Below are 18623 nucleotides of genomic sequence, written 5' to 3'. Positions count from 1 at the left end.
GGGAAGGAGAGATTGGGTTTGAGAACCCAGGAGTCTGGGTTTGAATTCTGAGTCTGCCCCTAACAAGCTGTGTGGTGTTGGAAAATTGACTCAAATCTGTGCCTCAGTTTCCTCCTCTAAAGTGGGGGATGAAATAGCATCTGCATCATGGGATTATTATGAGGATTCAATGAATCACTATGTGTAAAACTCTTAAGACTGTGCCTGGAAGATGGTAAGTGCTCAGTAAATGTTAGCTATTATCGCTGGTGGGTCTCCTTTTCTGGCTCTGACCCTAACCAACCTCCTGAGTCATCCTTCCCAGCACCTTCCCTAGTACCCTCTATGCACTCAACTCAGCTTACATGTTGCTTCCTCCAGGAAGCCCTCCATGATGCTCCCACCACCACCACCACACCACCACCACCACCTCAAGTTTCCTGTTCTCCCACCGCGGCCTAAACTGCTCCCATCAGAACACAAGTCACTCCCTGGCACCCCATGTTATAACTAGGGTGTCCTCTGGCTTCCCTGACACACTGAGAATCCCCTGAGGACTGGGCATAGTCGATTTCATATTTGTATCACCAACCTTGCATCTCTAATCTGGTGCTCGGCACAAGGCAGTGCCCAGCCAAGGCTGGGGGTTACCTGGGCGTGGAGGGGAGTCTGGAAGGAGTGGAGACAGGAGGAGCAAAGGGAGACCCTATGAGGTCTGTATGTTCTAGAGCACCCAGGCCCATGAAACTCTCCATTCTTAAGTACTGTTTGCACAGGAGAAATGACCAGGAATATAAACTGAGGCCCATGCTCCAGGGCCTGGGGAGGAGGAGCCTCACCCCATGCCTGCTGCCCCTCGGTACCTCCACAAAGAAGGCGGTGGCAGTGATCTTGTGCTTTTCGTCGCCTCTCTCCAGGAGTGGGATGAGCAGGTACAGTATGCGGCATAGCTCCTGGCAGGAGTAGTGCACCATGGCCCTGGGAGTGAGGAAGGGTGAGCAGTCCCCTCAGGCTCTCCCGTCCCAGGGGACCTGCTGGGGAAGGGGGGGGGGTCTGATCTGACACTCTAACCTCTGAGCAAGTCAGGGGCACCTGGGGTCCTGGGTTCCCAGGATTTCCCACCTGGAGAGGATCTCAGAGGCCATCTAGTTTAACTGCTTTGTTTTATAGACGGGGAACCTGAGGCTCAGAGTGGGAAAGCTTGCCCAGGAGCACAGAGCATATAGCTCTTTGCATGGTGCCTAGAGCATAGTAGGTGCTCAATAAATGCAATTGTATCCTGAGATCCCTGCAGGAGCCACATTGTCAAAATCGAGGTCCCCCTTCCCGACCCTACAGGAGGCTGTGTATAGTGGCAAAGGGAAGAGCCCCGGTCTGGGTCAGCAGGTCATCTCCCAGCACTGCCTCTTCCTGGCTGTGTGACCTTTCGTACATAGCTGTCCCTCTCTGGAACTTGGTTGGCATCCTGCTGTGCTGGTAACCCCTGCTCCACCAGTCAGCAAAATGCAGTGGAAGCTAACCTGTGCTGAGCCCTTCCCATATACCAGGAGCTGTTCAAAGTATTTCAACCCTTATCCTAAACCCTGGAGATGGCTCCTATTATTATTTCCACATGAGCAGGGCAGGGCGGAGGGTGGGGGGAACCTGAGACCCAGAGAGGGACAGGAACTGGCCCTGAGTCACACAGCTGAGAGGTGGTGAGCTGGGATTCAGACCCAGACAGCCCAGCTCCAGGGCCACACTATAAACTACTCACTACACCACCACGTCTGTATTAGTATAGGAACTAAGTCCTAATGCAGCGAGAAAAGGTGCTTCGTATGTAAGCTGAGTGCTCTGCGGTTGCCAGGCACTGTTATGGCCTGTGAGCGTCCACAGAGCGTGTCCACCCACCGAGTTGAACGCTACCCTCCCCTCCCCCCCCACTTAGAGGAGGTGATGGGCCGAGGCAAAGGTCTTGCCCAGAGACAGGTGCAAACCCGAGTCTCTCCCTTGCTGACGACTCTCCCTCCCCCCACCTCTGCCCCCGCAGCCCCAGCCTCACCTTGCCAGCAGGGACACTCCTCGGTGGTGGTTCTCCGCCTGCCCCATGAGCTCCCAGCCGCCCTGGTCCTCCAGAAAGGTAGCCTCATACGAACAGCCCATCCTCAGCAGCAGGGTTTTCACCACTTTGACCACCCAGCTGCCAAGACAAGGGGGCTGAGACCTCATGGCCCTGGCTTCCGTGGGCCGGGCCTCCCTCCAGCCGGCCTCTCCCATCATCAGCTCCAATCTGGCCACAAAAGTTTCTCTGGGCCTTGCTGATCATTAGGTAGTAGTCACCAGTGTACCCGCAAAAAGCGGCTTTTTAATAAGTTTTTAAAACTTATTAGCTTTGAGAGAGTAAACAGAAGCAAAATTCCCCCAAATGGTGCTTTACCCTCCCTTTTCTTCTGAGCCTCTTCCCTGGAGGGAGGGGTCAGAGCCAGGTGTCCCCAGCAGCCCCCCAGCCCCTGGGCCTGCCTCTCTCTCCCCTCCTCTCCCCTTCATGCTCCTGACAGGGCAGCTCCCTGCAGGGCAGCCTCCCCACCCCCACTCACTTGTACACAATCTCCTGTTGGCCTGAGTCCTTTACCCTCTCAGGGCACTTAAGGAGGGATCCCCCAACCTGGATACACAACAGCAACCCTGGGGGCAGTGCAGGTGGGAGGTAGGGGGAGCTTTCACAACCCATGGATTCATGAGGCTGGAAACCAGGAGCTTCGGGTCAGCTTGAGCAGCCTTGCTGTGAAGGAGCAAGAAGGAGGGACAGCTACCAGCTGATGCCCTGCTGTGTTCTCGGCACAGTGCCGGGTGTCCACAGGTGTGTGTGTGTGTGTGTGTGTGTATCCCTTTATTAAAATGAAAAGGGGGGATCCCCGGGTGGCTCAGCGGTTTAGCACCTGCCTTCAGCTCAGGGCATGATCCTGGAGTCCTAGGATCGAGTCCGACAACGGGGTCCCCGCATGCAGCCTGCTCCTCCCTCTGCCTATGTCTCTGCCTCTGTGTGTGTGTGTCTTTCATGAATAAATAAATAAAAATATTTTTAAAAATAAAATGAAATGAAAATGGACAGGGGTGCCTGGGTGGCTTAGTGGTTGAGAGGCTGCCTTTGGCTCAGGTCATGATCCCGGGGTCCTGGGATCAAGTCCCGCATCAGGCTGCCTGCAGGAAGCCTGCTTCTCCTTCTGCCTAGGTCTCTGCCTCTCTCTGTGTGTTTTTCATGAATAAATAAATAAAATATTTTAAAAACTGGGCAATGTTTGGCTCAGGGCGTGATCCTGGAGACCCGGGATCGAATCCCATATCGGGCTCCCAGTCCATGGAGCCTGCTTCTCCCTCTGCCTGTGTCTCTGCCTCTCTCTCTCTCTCTGTGACTATCATAAATAAATAAATTTAAAAAAATTAAAAAAAAAAAACAAAAAAAAAAACTGGGCAATGTGTGAAATGAAGCTTACATTTAAACAAAGTTTTCTAGAAATGTAAGCCCTCGTTTAAAGAGTTTATAACGTATGGACGTGCCTCAGGAGATACTGAGAGTTGGTGGTTCTCGTGATTCAAGAAAAAGCATCAAAGCATTTTAGAGATCAGGTGATGTTCAAGAATTTGCTTTTAATTTTCATGTCTTGGGTTTTGTAATGACTACTGATCCAGTGTGAAAATTCAAGCTTCTACTGAAACCAGGGCTTTCAGAACCATGCAAGCTTTGCGCTGATTCTTTGAGACGTGTGCTGTCAGTTACAGTCCTGAACCAGCAAAGTCACACAAACACACACACAGGAAGGAAGAGAGGGGCGCAGGCTCCAGGTGCTGCCCAACCTAAGAGCCTGAGGCTCGCCCTCCCTTCCCCCACCCCCAAAACTCCAAGCACTGGCTGAACAGCAAAGCAGAGATTTATGCATTTTCATTTGGAGGAGGAAGATTCGACCTTCCAGTCAAACACCAGCACCTTTAGCCATGAGACTCCTGCGTATGTTCTCCGTGACTCGACCACCCTCCCCTCTGAGTGTGTCCCCATCTCTAGGAGCAGCTGGTCACTTGCTCTCTGCCTGCCATGGGGACAGCTCTGAGCTCAGGAACTCCACAGGGAAGGAAGTGACTTCAAGGTTTCAGACAGTCGCAGGCAGCTTTTACCCAGACCCCGGTTTGCACCAGGCGGGGAACTCAGAATCAGGCCAACGCTTTTGGACACAGAGCCACATCATAGTTACATCACTGCTCTCTTCCCCGTTTCCTTGATCAGGCTCCAAATTTTTACAAAAATGACTCTACCCATCTTCCTTCCTCCCCACCCACTCCCAAAGACCCCAAATGAGGTCTGTGCTGCTTTGTAAGAAGGCAGAGGTGACACTGCCGGGAAGAAGGCTGTGGGTGGTGGTGCAGGTCTTTTGGGTCCCTCAAATGCCCACTCTGCGAGCGCTCCACCTTCCTAGAAGTTCCCCAGCTTTTCCCAGCAAAGTGGAGCAAGTTTTGCCCGGTCCTCTTGTTGCGGGATGGGGGGCCAACGACCCAACACAGAGCTGCACCAAAGCCCAAGGCTGCCACAGGGCACAGAAGCTGCACTGCACAGGTGGACACTGGGCTCTCTCCAGCTCCCTCATCCAGGCCTAACTCAGGGGGTCTTGGGAGCGGAAAGATCACACCCTTTATCCCTCAACCGTCGAGGACTTTGCCACCTCGTGTTCCTCTTGCTCCTCCTCTAGCGCCTTCTCTACTCTCCCCGAACTCACCAGCTCTCTGAGCCAAGGGTGCCACCCTCCCGAGTGCCAGGTGCTCAGACTTGGCACGTGGTGTCCCGCTGTGATGCAGGGTCCTATTTGGTCCTTACAACACACCAGTGGGGGAACACCTGGGTGGCTCAGTGGTTGAGCATCTGCCTTAGGCTCAGGGCATGATCCTGGTGTTCTGGGATAGAGTCCCACAGGGAGCCTGCTTCTCCCTCGGCCTGTGTCTCTGCCTCTCTCTGTCTCTCTCATGAATAAACAAATAAAATCTTTAAAAACAAAACAAAAAAGAACCCTGGGGCAAGAATCACTTACCCCATTTCATGGGCAAGAACACCAAGCTGCCAAGAGGTTAAAGTGGTTTAGCCAACATACAAAGCCTAAATAAATGATGGGACCAGCACTCAAACCCAAGATGTTCTGACCTTAAGCCCAGCTATGCAACTGCTTGCCCTCAGTGCCTCAAAGTGTACCTCTCTGAGCAGAGCACACAACAGAAGCCAAAGAAGGGGGCAGCCCAGGTGGCTCAGCGGTTTAGCGCCGCCTTCAGCCCAGGGCATGATCCTGGAGACCTGGGATCGAGTCCCACGTTGGGCTCCCTGCATGGAGCCTGCTTCTCCCTCTGCCTGTGTCTCTGCCTCTCTCTCTCTCTCTCTGTGTGTGTGTCTCTCATGAACAAATAAATAAAATCTCTGAAAAAAAAAAGCCAAAGAAGGAAAGACTGCTAAACTCAACTATACACAAATTTAAACCTTCTGAACAGCCAAAGATCAGAAAATAGTTACCAGTTAAGTGACAAACTGGAATACAAGTAACAAAGAGTTAATGTCCTTAATATATAAAATGCTCTTGCTAATTAACAAGAAGGGATGCCTAAGTGGCTCAGTGGTTGAGTATCTGCCTTTGGCTTAGGATGTGATCCCAGGGTCCTGGGATCGAGTCCTGCATCGAGTTCCATGCAGGGAGCCTGCTTCTCCCTCTGCCTCGCTCTCTGTGTCTCTCGTGAATAAGTAAATAAAATCTTAAAAATTAACAAGAAAAATTCCCAATAGTCCTATATAAAATTGGGCAAACAATGCTCATAGAAAAGGAAACACAGTGGCACTGGGTGGCTCAGCTGGTTAAGGGACCAACTCTTGGTTTAGCTCAGGTCATGATCTCAGGGCCCTGAGGTGGAGCCCCGCACTGGGCTCTGTGCTCAGCGGGGAGTCTGCTTGGGATTCTCTCCATCTCCCTCTGCCCCTCCCTGCTACCACTCATATGCATGCATTCTCTCTCTCTCTCTCTCTCTCTCTCTCTCTCTCTCTCCCTCTCTCTCTAATACATAAAATCTTAAAAAAAAAGGAAACACAAATGACATTTCAACCTCAACTTCACTCATAATAAAAAAAATGCAAACTAAAATGACAGCATTTCTTTTTTCAACTTTCAGATCAGCAAAGATATAAACACCTTCTGTTCCATCATGCTGGCAAAGGTGTAGGAGACAGCCATTCTCACATCTTACTGGATGCAGTGACCTCTGGGGGGGCAGAGGGGCATGTGGCAAACTGGGTGCTTTAGGGGGTACTTCATTTTCCCCTTCATCACTCACTGATCAAGAGCACTTTCTGCCACATATCCCTGTCTCAGCTTGAGATTGACATGCAGAAACTCATCGATGTGCCCATTCTACGTTCAGGAACTTGTCCTTAATGTGCAAGCACGTGTGTGCATAAAGACATATCAATTAACTCATTGCAGTATTGTCCATAATGGCAATATGTGTATGTTCTCCTATGATATAGTATAAGCTGAAAGCAAGAGTGCATAACTGCAAATTACACTAATATTGGTGTAAAAATAAAAATATAAATGTGTGCTTATCTCTACATAAACCACTTGTAGAAGGGTATGAAAGAACCTGGCTCTTCTGGAGGAGGCTCAGTGGGTAAAGAGAGGAAAGGAGACTCACTTTTAATGTCTTTTGAGATTTTTACCCATGTACATCTATTACGTACTGGTTAATAATTGAAAATAAAACGGCAAGGGGTGCCTGGGTGGCTCAGTCAGTTAAGTGTCCATCTCTTTTTTTTTTTTTTTTTTTTTAAATTTTTTTTTTTTTAATTTTTTTATTTATTTACGATAGTCACAGAGAGAGAGAGAGGCAGAGACACAGGCAGAGGGAGAAGCAGGCTCCATGCACCGGAAGCCCCATGTGGGATTCGATCCTGGGTCTCCAGGATCGCGCCCTGGGCCAAAGGCAGGCGCCAAACCACTGCGCCACCCAGGGATCCCTAAGTGTCCATCTCTTAATCTCAGCTCAGGTCATGATCTCAGGGTTGAGTTCAAGCCCTGTGTGGAGTCCACTTAAAAAATAAAATAAAAATAATAAAATAAAATGGTGGGCCTTGGATACAAATCTAATACAAATAATATCTCTAAGGAGGGAGGAGGAAATATGAAATTGTGAGCTCCTTGGGGGAAGGCTGATTCTTTGCTCCCATCCAGCACCAGGCAGATCTGACACACGCAACACTGCAGGTGCTCTCAAACAGCTGTTGAGCAAATTATCGGCTCTCTTGAAAGTGTGCTTCTGTTTCCTCTTTTAGTCCCAAAGCTAATTTCTACCGATGGATTGCCCGAAAGACTTTAGGAAGGGCCTTGCTAGGTGGCCCTTCCCCAGCCAGGGACAACAGGACATACCGCACGGGGACGAAGACAGAAGGCTGAGTGTCCTTCTTGGTATCCTTGCGGAAAGCCATGTGGCCTGGCAGGTTGAGGCCAATGTGATAATGGACCTGAATGAGCAGGGCCATGAGAAGCTGGGGGTAGATGCGCCTCACGCGGCCCACGCAGCTGTTGACCGACAGGAGCTCACACAGGCCGCTGGCTGCCTGGGGACAGAGGGGAGGCTGGCAGGAGGCTCCTGGGGGGGAGCCTGGACTGCTTCTCTAGCAGGTCGGACCTAGGTCTTTGTTATTCTCTGGCTCAAATTAGTAGAGCCCAGATCTCTACACCCCCCACCACACCCCAACTCCTGGCTTTCCTGGTGAGCCCCACACCAGAACAACAGCCTGCCTCTTTGTGGTGTTGACAGAGCCCTGAAAGAATGCGGTGGAGGGCTCCTCTCATATCTCTTGTGAGGTAGAGTCTTGATCCCATTGTTCAGCTGAGGGGACATGCTCAGAGGGGTGAAGGCACTTACCTATGGTCACCTCGCCCTTGGGAGTAGAGCTAGGACTGGAACCCAGGCTTTCAGACACCAACTGCCTCATATCCTGCATCTTCCTCATTCATAACACAGGCTCAGAGACCATGGTGAAGCACAGGATTCAGAGGTAGGTTATCTGGGCTTGAGCCATGGTGCCACCATTCACTAGCTCTGTGACCTTGGCTAAGACCTACGATGTGACTAAGCAACAGTGTCCCCCTCTGTAAAGGGGTAATACCACCCATACCTCCTTCGCTTTCCTCCCCCCGAACGTCTTACTTTTTGCTAATCTCCAGAATTCATGAGTGTGCCTGGTACATAGTCAGTGCTCAATTAATGTTGTTGAATAAATAAATCAGTCCAACAAAAAAAAATTGAGCATCTCTATCTGCCAGGTACACATTAGGTATTGGGGATAGCATGGTGAGTAAAACAGGTCCAGGCACTGAATTCATGGATCTCACAGATTACTCAAAACCCCACACATTACTGTCAAATCAAATCACAACTGGGGCCAACTCCTCCAAGATAATGTATGCGAAGCAAAGTGTAATATGCACAGATATGATCATGTCAGGGAGATAAGGGAGGGCTTTCTTGAGGAGGTGATGCTTCAGTTGAGAGCTAAGGCATGAGTGGAAGTTAGGTTAGTGGAGAGCTGTTCAGGAGAGGGAACAGCATGTGCAAAGGCCCTGTAACAGAAATAGCATACTATGTATGAATTTCTGACAAAGAACAAGGCTGGAGGGACGCCTGGGTGGCTCAGTGGTTGAGCGTCTGCCTTTGGCTTAGGTTGTGATCCTGGGGTCCTGGGATTGAGTCCTGCATCAGGCTCCCTGCAGGGAGACTGTTTCTCCCTCTGCCTGTGTCTCTGCCTCTCTCTGTCTCTCATGAATGAATGAATCAATGAATGAATGAATGAATGAATAGATAAATAAATAAATAAATAAATAAATAAATAATTTTTTTAAAAATAGAACAAGGCTGGAGCCATGCACATAAGAGGGACCATGGAGTGACCATGGAGTGTGGTTAAGGCCAGAGAAGGGCACAGGGCCTTGCAACACAAGTAGGAATACTGTGTTATTTTCAAGGGCAATGGGAAGCCATTGAGGGGATTGAGAAGAGCAGATGCGCATTTTCAAAGATTTTTTGGCTGCAGTACAGATTGAAGGGCCTGGAGTGGAAGCAGGGAGAGGAGCAGGGGTATTATCCAGCTGGCTAGGACCAGAGCTACAATGACAGAGGCAGAAAGAAATCTGTCCCTCCACCCAGCTACCTTCCTGCAGTCAGAGACCCCTTTCCCTCTGTGTTCCCAGGACTGAGCTCGGAGCCTGGTGATGAGCACGTAAAAATTTTAGGTCACTAAATAAATGAAAGAGTTACCTCATTTTATCTTCACAACCAGCACATGAGGCAAATTTCCTCATTATCATTTCCATTTACAGATGCAGGGATTGAGCTTCAGCGAAGCGAAGTGACTTGCTCAGGTCCCCAACTAGTAACATAGCCATGCCAGTTCTCAGACCCAGGTCTGGGAGCCCTCCTCCCAGGTCACTGCCATCCCCGTAGGCAGCAGCACGGTGCCATCCGGGGGGTCACGAACAAGAGCCTGGACACAGAGGTGCCCAAGCTACACAACTAGCTCCTGGCAGAGCCGGGCACCAGAAGCTGGGTGCACTGAGCTCGCAGGAGGGGAGGAGCGGGGAGCACAGGGTAGGCCAGGCAGGTCCTCACCGCTAGGGGCACGATGGAGGCCCGGCCCTTCTTGGTGAAGGGTTTCTCCTTCAGACTGGTCAGGAGTAGGTCCAGGAGATCTCGGACATCACAGCTGGGCTTGCGCAGTATCAGCTGCCTCCACATCTCTGCACCATTGCTGGGAGGTCAGGGGTGGAGATGGTGATTGGGGACTGGGGCGCTGGGCCCACCCTGCCTCCCAGTGGTTTGGGGAAGGAGAAGGGAAGATGCCATCAATATGGCATCCATGGGTGTGACAGTGAGGAATGACCCAGAAAACACACTCTTTAAGAGGCAGGGGGCAAGCAATGATTGAAAACCCTGTTTCCCAGGTATCAGGCCAGGTGCTTTATACACAATCTATTCAGTAAATATGGAGCATTGCTGTACACCAGGCATTAGGCAAGGCTCTAGGCATATAGATATGAACAAGACAGGCAAGATACTCCAGTTCACCGGATTCTCAAAAGACCCTCAAGGTGGGTTGTCATTCCAATTTTACAGATGCAGAGTTGAGACTCAGAGAGGTGAGATCATTAGTCTATGACATCGCAGCTAATGAGCTACAGAGTCAGGAAGTGACCGGGTCTGGTGCCTTCAGAGCCTGAGGTCGTTCCTCTGTGCCAGGAGGTCCCTTGGGGCCTGGACCTTCCGTTTGTCGCATTGTATCAAGGAGTCCCTGCTCCAGTCCCCTCACAAGGCAGGGGAAAGCCTCCGGGCCAGCTGGCACCAGCCTGTGGGAGCTCCTATCTATTGTGGAGAGCTGAAAGCACTGACAGGCCTGGGGTGCACTAAAGGGTTAACAGAGCCCTGTTCCCCTCTGCATGAGCATTTGAACCTCCCATTACTTCCTAGCTGTTTCCCTGGAAACCCGATAAAGATAGTATGTCAACTATGTTGCTAGGCAACATTGCTTATGGTAAAAATGACCCAAGTGGTAAATTGCATCTGGGCTGGGAGGAACTATAAATTAACTATGAGAACCCAGGAGGACGCTGTAGCATTGAGCTTCCCAGGGTGCAGTGACTCTTGGGACTCCTCTCATCCCTGTGGAGATCCCAGAGGCAAAGTCTAGAGATCTTTTGTAAGAGGTAGCAGTTCTTTTTTTTTTTTTTTTTTTTAATTTTTTTTTTATTTATTTATGATAGTCACAGAGAGAGAGAGAGAGAGAGGCAGAGACATAGGCAGAGGGAGAAGCAGGCTCCATGCACTGGGAGCCCGACGTGGGATTCGATCCCGGGTCTCCAGGATCGCGCCCTGGGCCAAAGGCAGGCGCCAAATCGCTGCGCCACCCAGGGATCCCAGAGGTAGCAGTTCTTATGAACCATTTCAGCCAGGGCAGCCCCTACCTTTTTACTGGGGAGGCCCAAGAGTCCAGCTCATAAGCCCAGAGGAAAGACTAGGGTGAGGCATGTGAGGCATCCAGGGTACAAGATGGAAGGAGCCAGTCTCTCTGGGGCTCATGCAAGCACCGGCAAGGCACCTGAGCTCCAGGCGTCCTTACATTCTGTCCCGGCTCTGTCTGGCCTGCTGCACAGGCTGCTGCGAGGACTCCTGGGAGGAGGAGCCCCTGAGTGTCCTATATCTGTCCTATATCCTGAGTGTCAGGTGTGGTCCTGCCAGTCTTGTGAGTCTGAAGGATTGGTGATCCCAAGAAGAAACCCTTGGGGAGGTGGGGGGGGGGTAGTGTGGCCAGAAGAGGTGAAAATCTTCCAGGTGGGAGGTCGGGGACATGTTACCCAGGCCCTCATCTTCCCACCCAATCTTCCCAGCCTCTAAGAATGACACCAATCATCCCTACTAGAAGCACACCTCACCCCACAGATCGGCACAATTCTGCGTGCACTATCATACAACGATCTTAAAGTGTGGGTCACAGGCTTCCTGCCTCGTTCTGTTCATTCAAAGGTGTGCGAGTGTTTCCTGGACTGGGAGGTTGGAGCAGTCAGTCTGATCTCTCTGGTCCAGTCCCCTCTGCCCATCAGACCATGAGCTCCCTGAAGGCAGAGAGAGGGAGCATCCTACTGCACAGTCCAGGCTGGGCAGGCACCCAGCTCAACTGGTGACCTTACCTGTCACAACCAGCCATAAGGGGTGGGAGTCATGCAGGGGGCATGTCCCACTTTTGCCTATGGGGGAACACTGAAGCCCAGGGAGAGCAAGTAAACTACCCAATACCACACAGCAGCTAGAGGCAGAGTCAGCACCAACTCTCAGGCCTCCTTTCTATGGCATCCTTAGAGTGCTGGGCTTGGAGTTGGTCAAATCTCAGTTTGGGTCCTCATCCTGTTGCTTGCTCACTGGGGCCCGAGGACAAGGAACTGCCCCTCAGTTTCCCCATCTGTAAAGTGGGATCATTGTACTAAGGAGAGATGTTACTGCTCTCCACAGTGCCTCAAAAGTGCTCCACAATTGTCATAAGCACCACAGACCACATAGAAAAGGGGTCAGCTGGGAAGGCAAGGCCTTCCCTGAGTGGAAGGACAGGTACCCAGCCAAGGATGGGGGCTGCTCCAACCCTCTAAGGTGTAGTGGCAGGAGCCCCCCAGTTGGTACCTGTCCAGCGGTAGAGGGCATGTGAGCAGGGCCACAACCACCTCGGTCATGAAGGAGCTGGCCAGGAGGGAGACGGGCAGCAGGGCCACCTCGCGGGCCCGTGGCTCCTGGATGTGGCTCAGCTGCACATAGATGCCCTGCATGATTTCTGGGATCTGGGGCAGAGCCAGAGCAGTCGTGAGCAGCAGGCAGATGTCCGGTTGGAAGGTCAAGGCAGGCAAGGGGAGAGTAGGGAGACAGGAGGAGAAAGGGGGTGGGGGTGACAGGATAGAGAGGCCAGGGAGGGGAGAGAAAAAAAGAGAGAGAGAGGAGGGCACCAGGAGAGAGAAGGGGAGGGGGGGAGCAGCGCACCTGCTCCTTCCCTGGGAGAGCCAGTTGTCCTCACTGCCCTCCCCACCCCCACCAGATCAGTAAGTGAGTTCTTTCTCACCCACAAGGGGGGCACCTAGAACTCAGCCACACCACCCTGCCTTGCCCCCACGCTTAGGGGTTCCAGTTCCCCCCACCCTGCCACTGCCAGACGGCAGGTCCCAAGGGATGAGCAGGCCCCGTGCGGTCTCCGGCTCAGCCCCTGCCCCCAGGGAGCCTTACCACCTCCAGCACCCTGTGGCGGTACCATTCCAGCACGGAGCTGAGCGTGACCTCCGAGGCCAGCTGCATCATCTCCCCAGAGTCCTTCCCCCGGGTCTCTGAGCTGCCTTTCAAGCCTTCCAGGGCTGCGAGCAACAGGTCCTTTACCTGCTGGGGTCCCAGGAAGTCTCCGAATTCCTGAAACAAAAGCACAGAGATACTGACACCTGGAGGGACCCTAAGGGAGCCACACACACACACACACACACACACACACACACACACACACAGCCACCACCAGATCCACACAGAAGTCGGCAGGGCCAGGCATGTATACTCTGTGGGTGTCCAACACAGTGGGGAGGAGCTACAGAAGACGGGGAGACATGCATCCTGCCCCCAGAGTGGGATAATGTGCTTCTGGGCACAGAGCAGAGGAGGAAGGGGCACTCGGGGTGGGCCCATGTGGTTGGGGAAAGCTTCCTTAAAGGGAACATGAGCCTGGAAAGATGGAAGTGGGGAGAAGAGATTCCCATTCCCAGGAAGGCCCAGAGCTGGTGGGCAGCCGGCAGTCACCGCGATCACACGCAGAATGTTCTGGCATGGGCTGACAGGGTTGTAGGGCCCCAGGAATCGCTTGTTGCTCTCATACAGCTCCTCCTTATTGGTCTCTTCCTTATCTCTGGTTCCTGCAAGAAAGAAGCCTCAGTGAGACCCAACCACTCTTTCTTTTTTTTTTTTTTTTTGACTTTTTGTTAAACATGGAGGTAGGACACAAATCCTAGAAAACGAGCTTGACAAATTTTTACATAGAGAACACATCCAGGTAGCCAACACCCAGGTCGGGAAGCAGAACGTAATAGGTACCCTAGAAGCTCCTCTTTGTTCTCTTTAGTCCCCTGCCCCTTCCCCCACCCGGGGCAACTACCATTCTGACCCCTAAACCCACAGGTTAGATTTCTTGCTATTGGACTTAACGTAGTATGTTCTCCTGTGTGCCTGGCTCTCCCTCAACATCCTGCGGGTAAGATTTATCCATGCTGTCGCAAGTCACGTTAGCTCATTGGTACGTGGTGCTGCGTCATTTTCTGTGGTGTGGATACACTACCATTTATTTCTCTCTTATTTCTTTTCTTTTTTTTTTTTTTTAAGACTTTGGGGATCCCTGGATGGCGCAGCAGTTTGGCGCCTGCCTTTGGCCCAGGGCGCGATCCTGGAGACCCGGGATCGAGTCCCATGTCGGGCTCCTGGTGCATGGAGCCTGCTTCTCCCTCTGCCTGTGTCTCTGCCTCTCTCTCTCTCTCTCTCTCTGTGTGTGACTATCATAAATAAATAAAAATTAAAAAAAAAAGACTTTATTGATTTACTCATGAGAGACACACAGAGAGAGAGAGAGAGGCAGAAACACAGGCAGAGGGAGAAGCAGGCTCCACGCAGGGAGCCCCATGTGGGACTCAATCCTGGGTCTCCAGGATCACACCCTGGGCTGAAGGCAGCACTAAACCGCTGACCCACCCGGGCTGCCCTCTCTATTTCTGATGGACATTTGGGTCATTTTTAAAAAGCTATCAGTGCTGCTAAGAACATTCTGGTATGTCTTGCCCATGCCTTTCAGGAAATGTATGCACACATTTGTTAGGTACACGGTCAGGAGTGTACTTGCGGGGTCCTAAGGTAGGCATAGGTCCGGCCTCAGGAGATGCTGCCAAACGGTTTTGCAGGCTGCAGGTGGGTCCAATTATATGCCCACCAGCAATGCAGGAGAGTTCCAGAGGCTTCATGTACCATCAGTGAACTGTCGGTTTGATTCTCACTGTTCTGGTGGGTGTGTGGTGATACCTCTTTTAAACTGCAATGTCCCTACCCTGGTAGTCCCAAGCCTCTTTTTCTGATTTGTGTTCTTTAGTGCTCATCATTATCTGACTTCACTATATGTATTACTTGTTTATTTTGTTCACTGTCTCTTGACAACAAGAAGGTAAACCCAACAGGGAGGGTTATTTAACTTCATTGCAGTGTTTTCAGTGATTAGCATAGATCTGGAACATGGTGGCTTCATATTTTCTGTTGAAGGAAACCTATTTCAGGCTCATTTCCTAAGGCCTTACTGCAGCCTGGCCTGGGTCCTCCCTGGATTCCCCCCAGAGTACGCAGGGCATCAACACAAGGAAGGGCTGTTGAAGCAGAGGGACCATATGGACCAAGTGTGTGGGTCATTTGTAAAGGAAAGAAGCTTGAGACCTGGAATCAGATAGACCCAAGTTCAAAGCCTAGCTTTGCTGCTCCCTACACTCAGGGGACCCCCACAAACCACCTCATCCTTGAGAATTTAACAGTGTGGGGCTGGGGTCACCAGATAAAATATAGGATACCCAGTTAAATGTGATTTCAGATTGCCAGGTCACTCTGCCCCCAGAGCCAGGGAAGTTTAAACAACATGCCAAAGGCCCGTGGGCAGGGTTGGGACCATGGGGAAAGGAAGGAGGCAGGAAGCTGCTGAGACTGCACACCTCTAGGTACGATGCCAGTGGGGTGCCTGGGTCAGCCCATTTCATACCACCAGCTCCCTAGAGCGGGATCTGAGGTGGTTCTCCCACCTACAGGCTGTAGCCACTCCAGATTCTAACGTGGGACCTGTCCTTTGTTCATTCATTGAATAAATATTCACCCACCATGTGCCCAGCCCAGGGCTAGCCCTTGGGAATGCATGGTGACTATGACATGGACTTGCCCTGCTCTCAGCACACTGGGGCCATCACGCCTAGGTGTGCATGGTGCTGTCATAGGAATGTGACAATGAGAGTCACAGATAACACTTGGAAGGACGAAGAGCGGATCAGATACAAGGACTGCTTAAATCAAAATAGGGCTATTTGTAGCCTCCCTCTGGTCCTGTGGGGACTGAGGCTTCACACCGGCTTCCGCAGACCCCGTCAGACCCTGTGCTGGTCTCCATCTACCTGTGCCTTGCTGCCAAGGTTCTGGTCAATTCCCAGGCTGAGCACCTGCTCGGAAGCCCTGCCTGAGAGGCACCCCAAAGGGCTTACGTTTTTGGAGCTCCAGGATGGTGTAGAGGATGATGATGCCGTCCAGAGCCTCCCGGCCAATCTCCTCATCAGGATCCCCGATGCGAAGGATGAGCCTCCCCAGCAGAAGCCCCAGCGCCGGGAACCCCGAGGACATCTGTTTGTGTCATAACTTCAGGGACTGGGTCTTAGAAGTTCAATAATCTTATACAGCAATTAGTGAACAGAGCTGGATGGTCGGGCCCTGAGAGCAGAGCCCTCTGAAGATGACAAGGGCCACCTGGGAATCTCTGGACAGATGCACAGCTCCCTTAGAGCCAACAAGACTCTCCCTCCTCAGTGTCCTCCCCTCCCAGGGACCACTCACAAAGAAAGGCAGGGTCAGAAGCGTGTGATTCAACACAGACACATTGCTGTTCACGGCCCGTGCTCGCTCATGGGCCTTCCCGGAGTTCATCCAGGGCCCCAGGGGCTGCAAGGACAAGGGGGAGACTCAGAGCTCCAGGCTGGAGGCCACCCTCTGCCGCCTGAGTGGGCCGGTCAGCCTTTACCGGTCAGCAGGAAGCTGCCAGGGCACAAGGGCAACCGTCCACAGCCCTCTCCTCCTCCTCCTCCGCCTCTTCCTCCTGGGGCAGAGGGAGCCCTGGGGTCCAGGAGCTGAGGCTAAGACCGGAAGACCAGAGGGAGAACGAAGGTCAGTGAGGAGAGAGATGATAGATGGCGAGTCATGAGGATAGAAGAGAGAGACACAGGGATGAGAACAGGGAAGGCAAAGCTATGGGGACAGCTAGAGCCAGAACACTGGGGGATAGGGAGACAGCCAAGGGGCAGGAGTTTGGAACAGGACCTGTAGGAGGGACCCTGGGTGGGGGCGGGGGGGGGCACTGGCCCAAGATGACATCCTGAAGTCAAACTGCTCCTTCTGGACCCAGCCCCCCACCGCTCCTCTTTTCCCCTCTGTCCCTTTGCTCCTCCCACCCCCACACCTCCAAGATGCTCTTCAGCCCAGCAGGAGTGGGGTCCTCAACAAAGAGGGCGTTGAGCAGGGTCTGCAGGGCATCCAGGGTCTGCTGGTAAAGCTTCTGTGGGGAGGAGGAGGACCAGCTGCTAGGGGGCTGCTGGAGCGGACCTGGCCCCAGTGACCCCGTACCCCCACCCTGCTCTGGGTCAGGGGAGGAGGGACACTCAGACTGCTTTCTAGCCCCACCTGAGAGACTAACTTAAGGTATAGTATTGGACACCATGGGTTATAGTTTCCTTATCAACAAATTGGTAGGGGCACCTGGGTGTGCAGTCGATTAAGCATCGGACTCTGGTTTCAGCTCAGGTCGTGATCCCAGGGTCCTGGGATCGAGCCCTGCATGGGGCTCCACGCTTAGCATAGTCTGCTTGAGGATTCTCTCTCCCTCTGACCCTCCCGTGCTCACTTCTCTCTCCAATGAGAAAAACATTTGTCCAGTCACACAACATGGTGAGGAACAAATGAGAGGATGGGTGGGAAATGCGGCTAGAACTGTAGGAGCCAGGTAAACGGGAGGGCCAGCCTCACTTTTATTATTGTCTCTGGGAAGTTCTGTGATGGCTACTCCTAGACCCAAATAGATTTTCCAGTGGCCCCTCCAGGGAGCCACGTCTCCCCCGCCCCGGGGTTCCCCTTCCCTTGGCCACACCACAGTCCCAGAATTGTCTTAGGAAGCTGTAGGCTGAAGAGGGGGTTTGAGCCCTTCTGGGAAGACCCTCTGTCCCATGCCTCCTTTCCGTCTGCCAGCTCCTCACGTCTGTCTGTCCCCCAGGTTGTCTTTGTCCAGGCTTCCTGGTCTGTGCACACCCAGGTTACACCACCACTACCAAGCCCACCCCACCTGCCAACTACCTCCCTCCTCCTTCTGGCCCATCGCTGTGCAGCACTGCCCTCTGCTGTCCGGGCCTGGAACTGCAGGAGGGCTGCCTGCACTTCCCAGGACCAGGGTGTCGTCGTCGCCCCCCCATCCCCCCCACCCCCACCCCCGGCCGCCTTTGGGTCTTGTCCCTCAGGACCCAGAGCCCTCAAGCTGCCCTCAAGGGTGGCCTGGATACCACTGCTTTCTAGCCTTGCTTCCCGGCACTCTTGCCTCCGGCCACGCTGCCCCCTTGTCATCCTTGGAGTCACCATGTTCTCACCGTCCTCAGGCCACGGCACAGGCCGTTCCTTCTGCTACTCCCCCTCCCAGCTAACTAGCTCTTCTTTAACCTGTCAGCTACAGCCCCATGACCCCTGACCCCACCTAGGCCAGGACATCCATTCTAGGCTCTTTGTAGCACCAAGTACTCCTTGCTTGCAACCCTTACCATTGCTGCAATTTTGCATTTATTCGTATGATTCTTTGACAATGTCTAGCTCCCCGCTGCCTTCCCTCTACTGTATCGCCCACCCCCTGGTGCTTCTGGAGTGGGCATTGTATTTGCTGAATGAAAGGATGAAGGAATGCACCTTCCTCTCCCTGAGTCTCCCTCACTGACCCAACTTCCTACACTAAGGTCACCTCTACCCACTTCTCCTGGGACAACCCTGCCGAGGTTGGAAGATGCTTACATGAGCCCCTTGAGGTTCTACGCTCACCCCAGCTCACGTGGTCCTCAGACCTCCTCCTCCTCCAAATCCCGGCCACCTCCTAGGGCCAGGCCAACACATGCTCACATCCCTCACTCAGGACAGGACCCAGGATTGGGCAGAGCACCCCAAATGAGCAATCCCTTATTCCAAAGATTCACTCATTCACCAAATATTTATCAAGTGCCTGCTCAGGCCAGGAGCTTGCGTAGGAGGGTGAAGATTCGCAA

At 52.6% G+C, this 18623-nt stretch overlaps 1 protein-coding gene across 1 annotated transcript in view; it reads right to left on the bottom strand.

Annotated features, from left to right (window-relative positions):
* Positions 1-18623, bottom strand: part of MROH7 (maestro heat like repeat family member 7) — a 73820-nt gene that overhangs the window by 13343 nt on the left and 41854 nt on the right. The window contains exons 8-17 of the mRNA XM_055306858.1: positions 16790-16885; positions 16171-16275; positions 15825-15960; positions 13354-13466; positions 12799-12975; positions 12208-12362; positions 9652-9790; positions 7407-7597; positions 2024-2161; positions 843-957 (exon numbers count right to left, since the gene is read on the bottom strand). Coding sequence (XP_055162833.1) covers positions 843-957; positions 2024-2161; positions 7407-7597; positions 9652-9790; positions 12208-12362; positions 12799-12975; positions 13354-13466; positions 15825-15960; positions 16171-16275; positions 16790-16885 — 1365 coding nt within the window. The remainder of the gene's footprint in view (positions 1-842; positions 958-2023; positions 2162-7406; positions 7598-9651; positions 9791-12207; positions 12363-12798; positions 12976-13353; positions 13467-15824; positions 15961-16170; positions 16276-16789; positions 16886-18623) is intronic.

The sequence above is a fragment of the Nyctereutes procyonoides genome, unplaced genomic scaffold (assembly GCF_905146905.1).
Source record: "Nyctereutes procyonoides isolate TBG_1078 unplaced genomic scaffold, NYPRO_anot_genome, whole genome shotgun sequence".
NCBI lineage: Eukaryota > Metazoa > Chordata > Mammalia > Carnivora > Canidae > Nyctereutes > Nyctereutes procyonoides.
The sequence above is the reverse complement of the archived record's forward strand: the minus strand, read 5'-3'. Positions and strand labels throughout refer to the sequence as shown.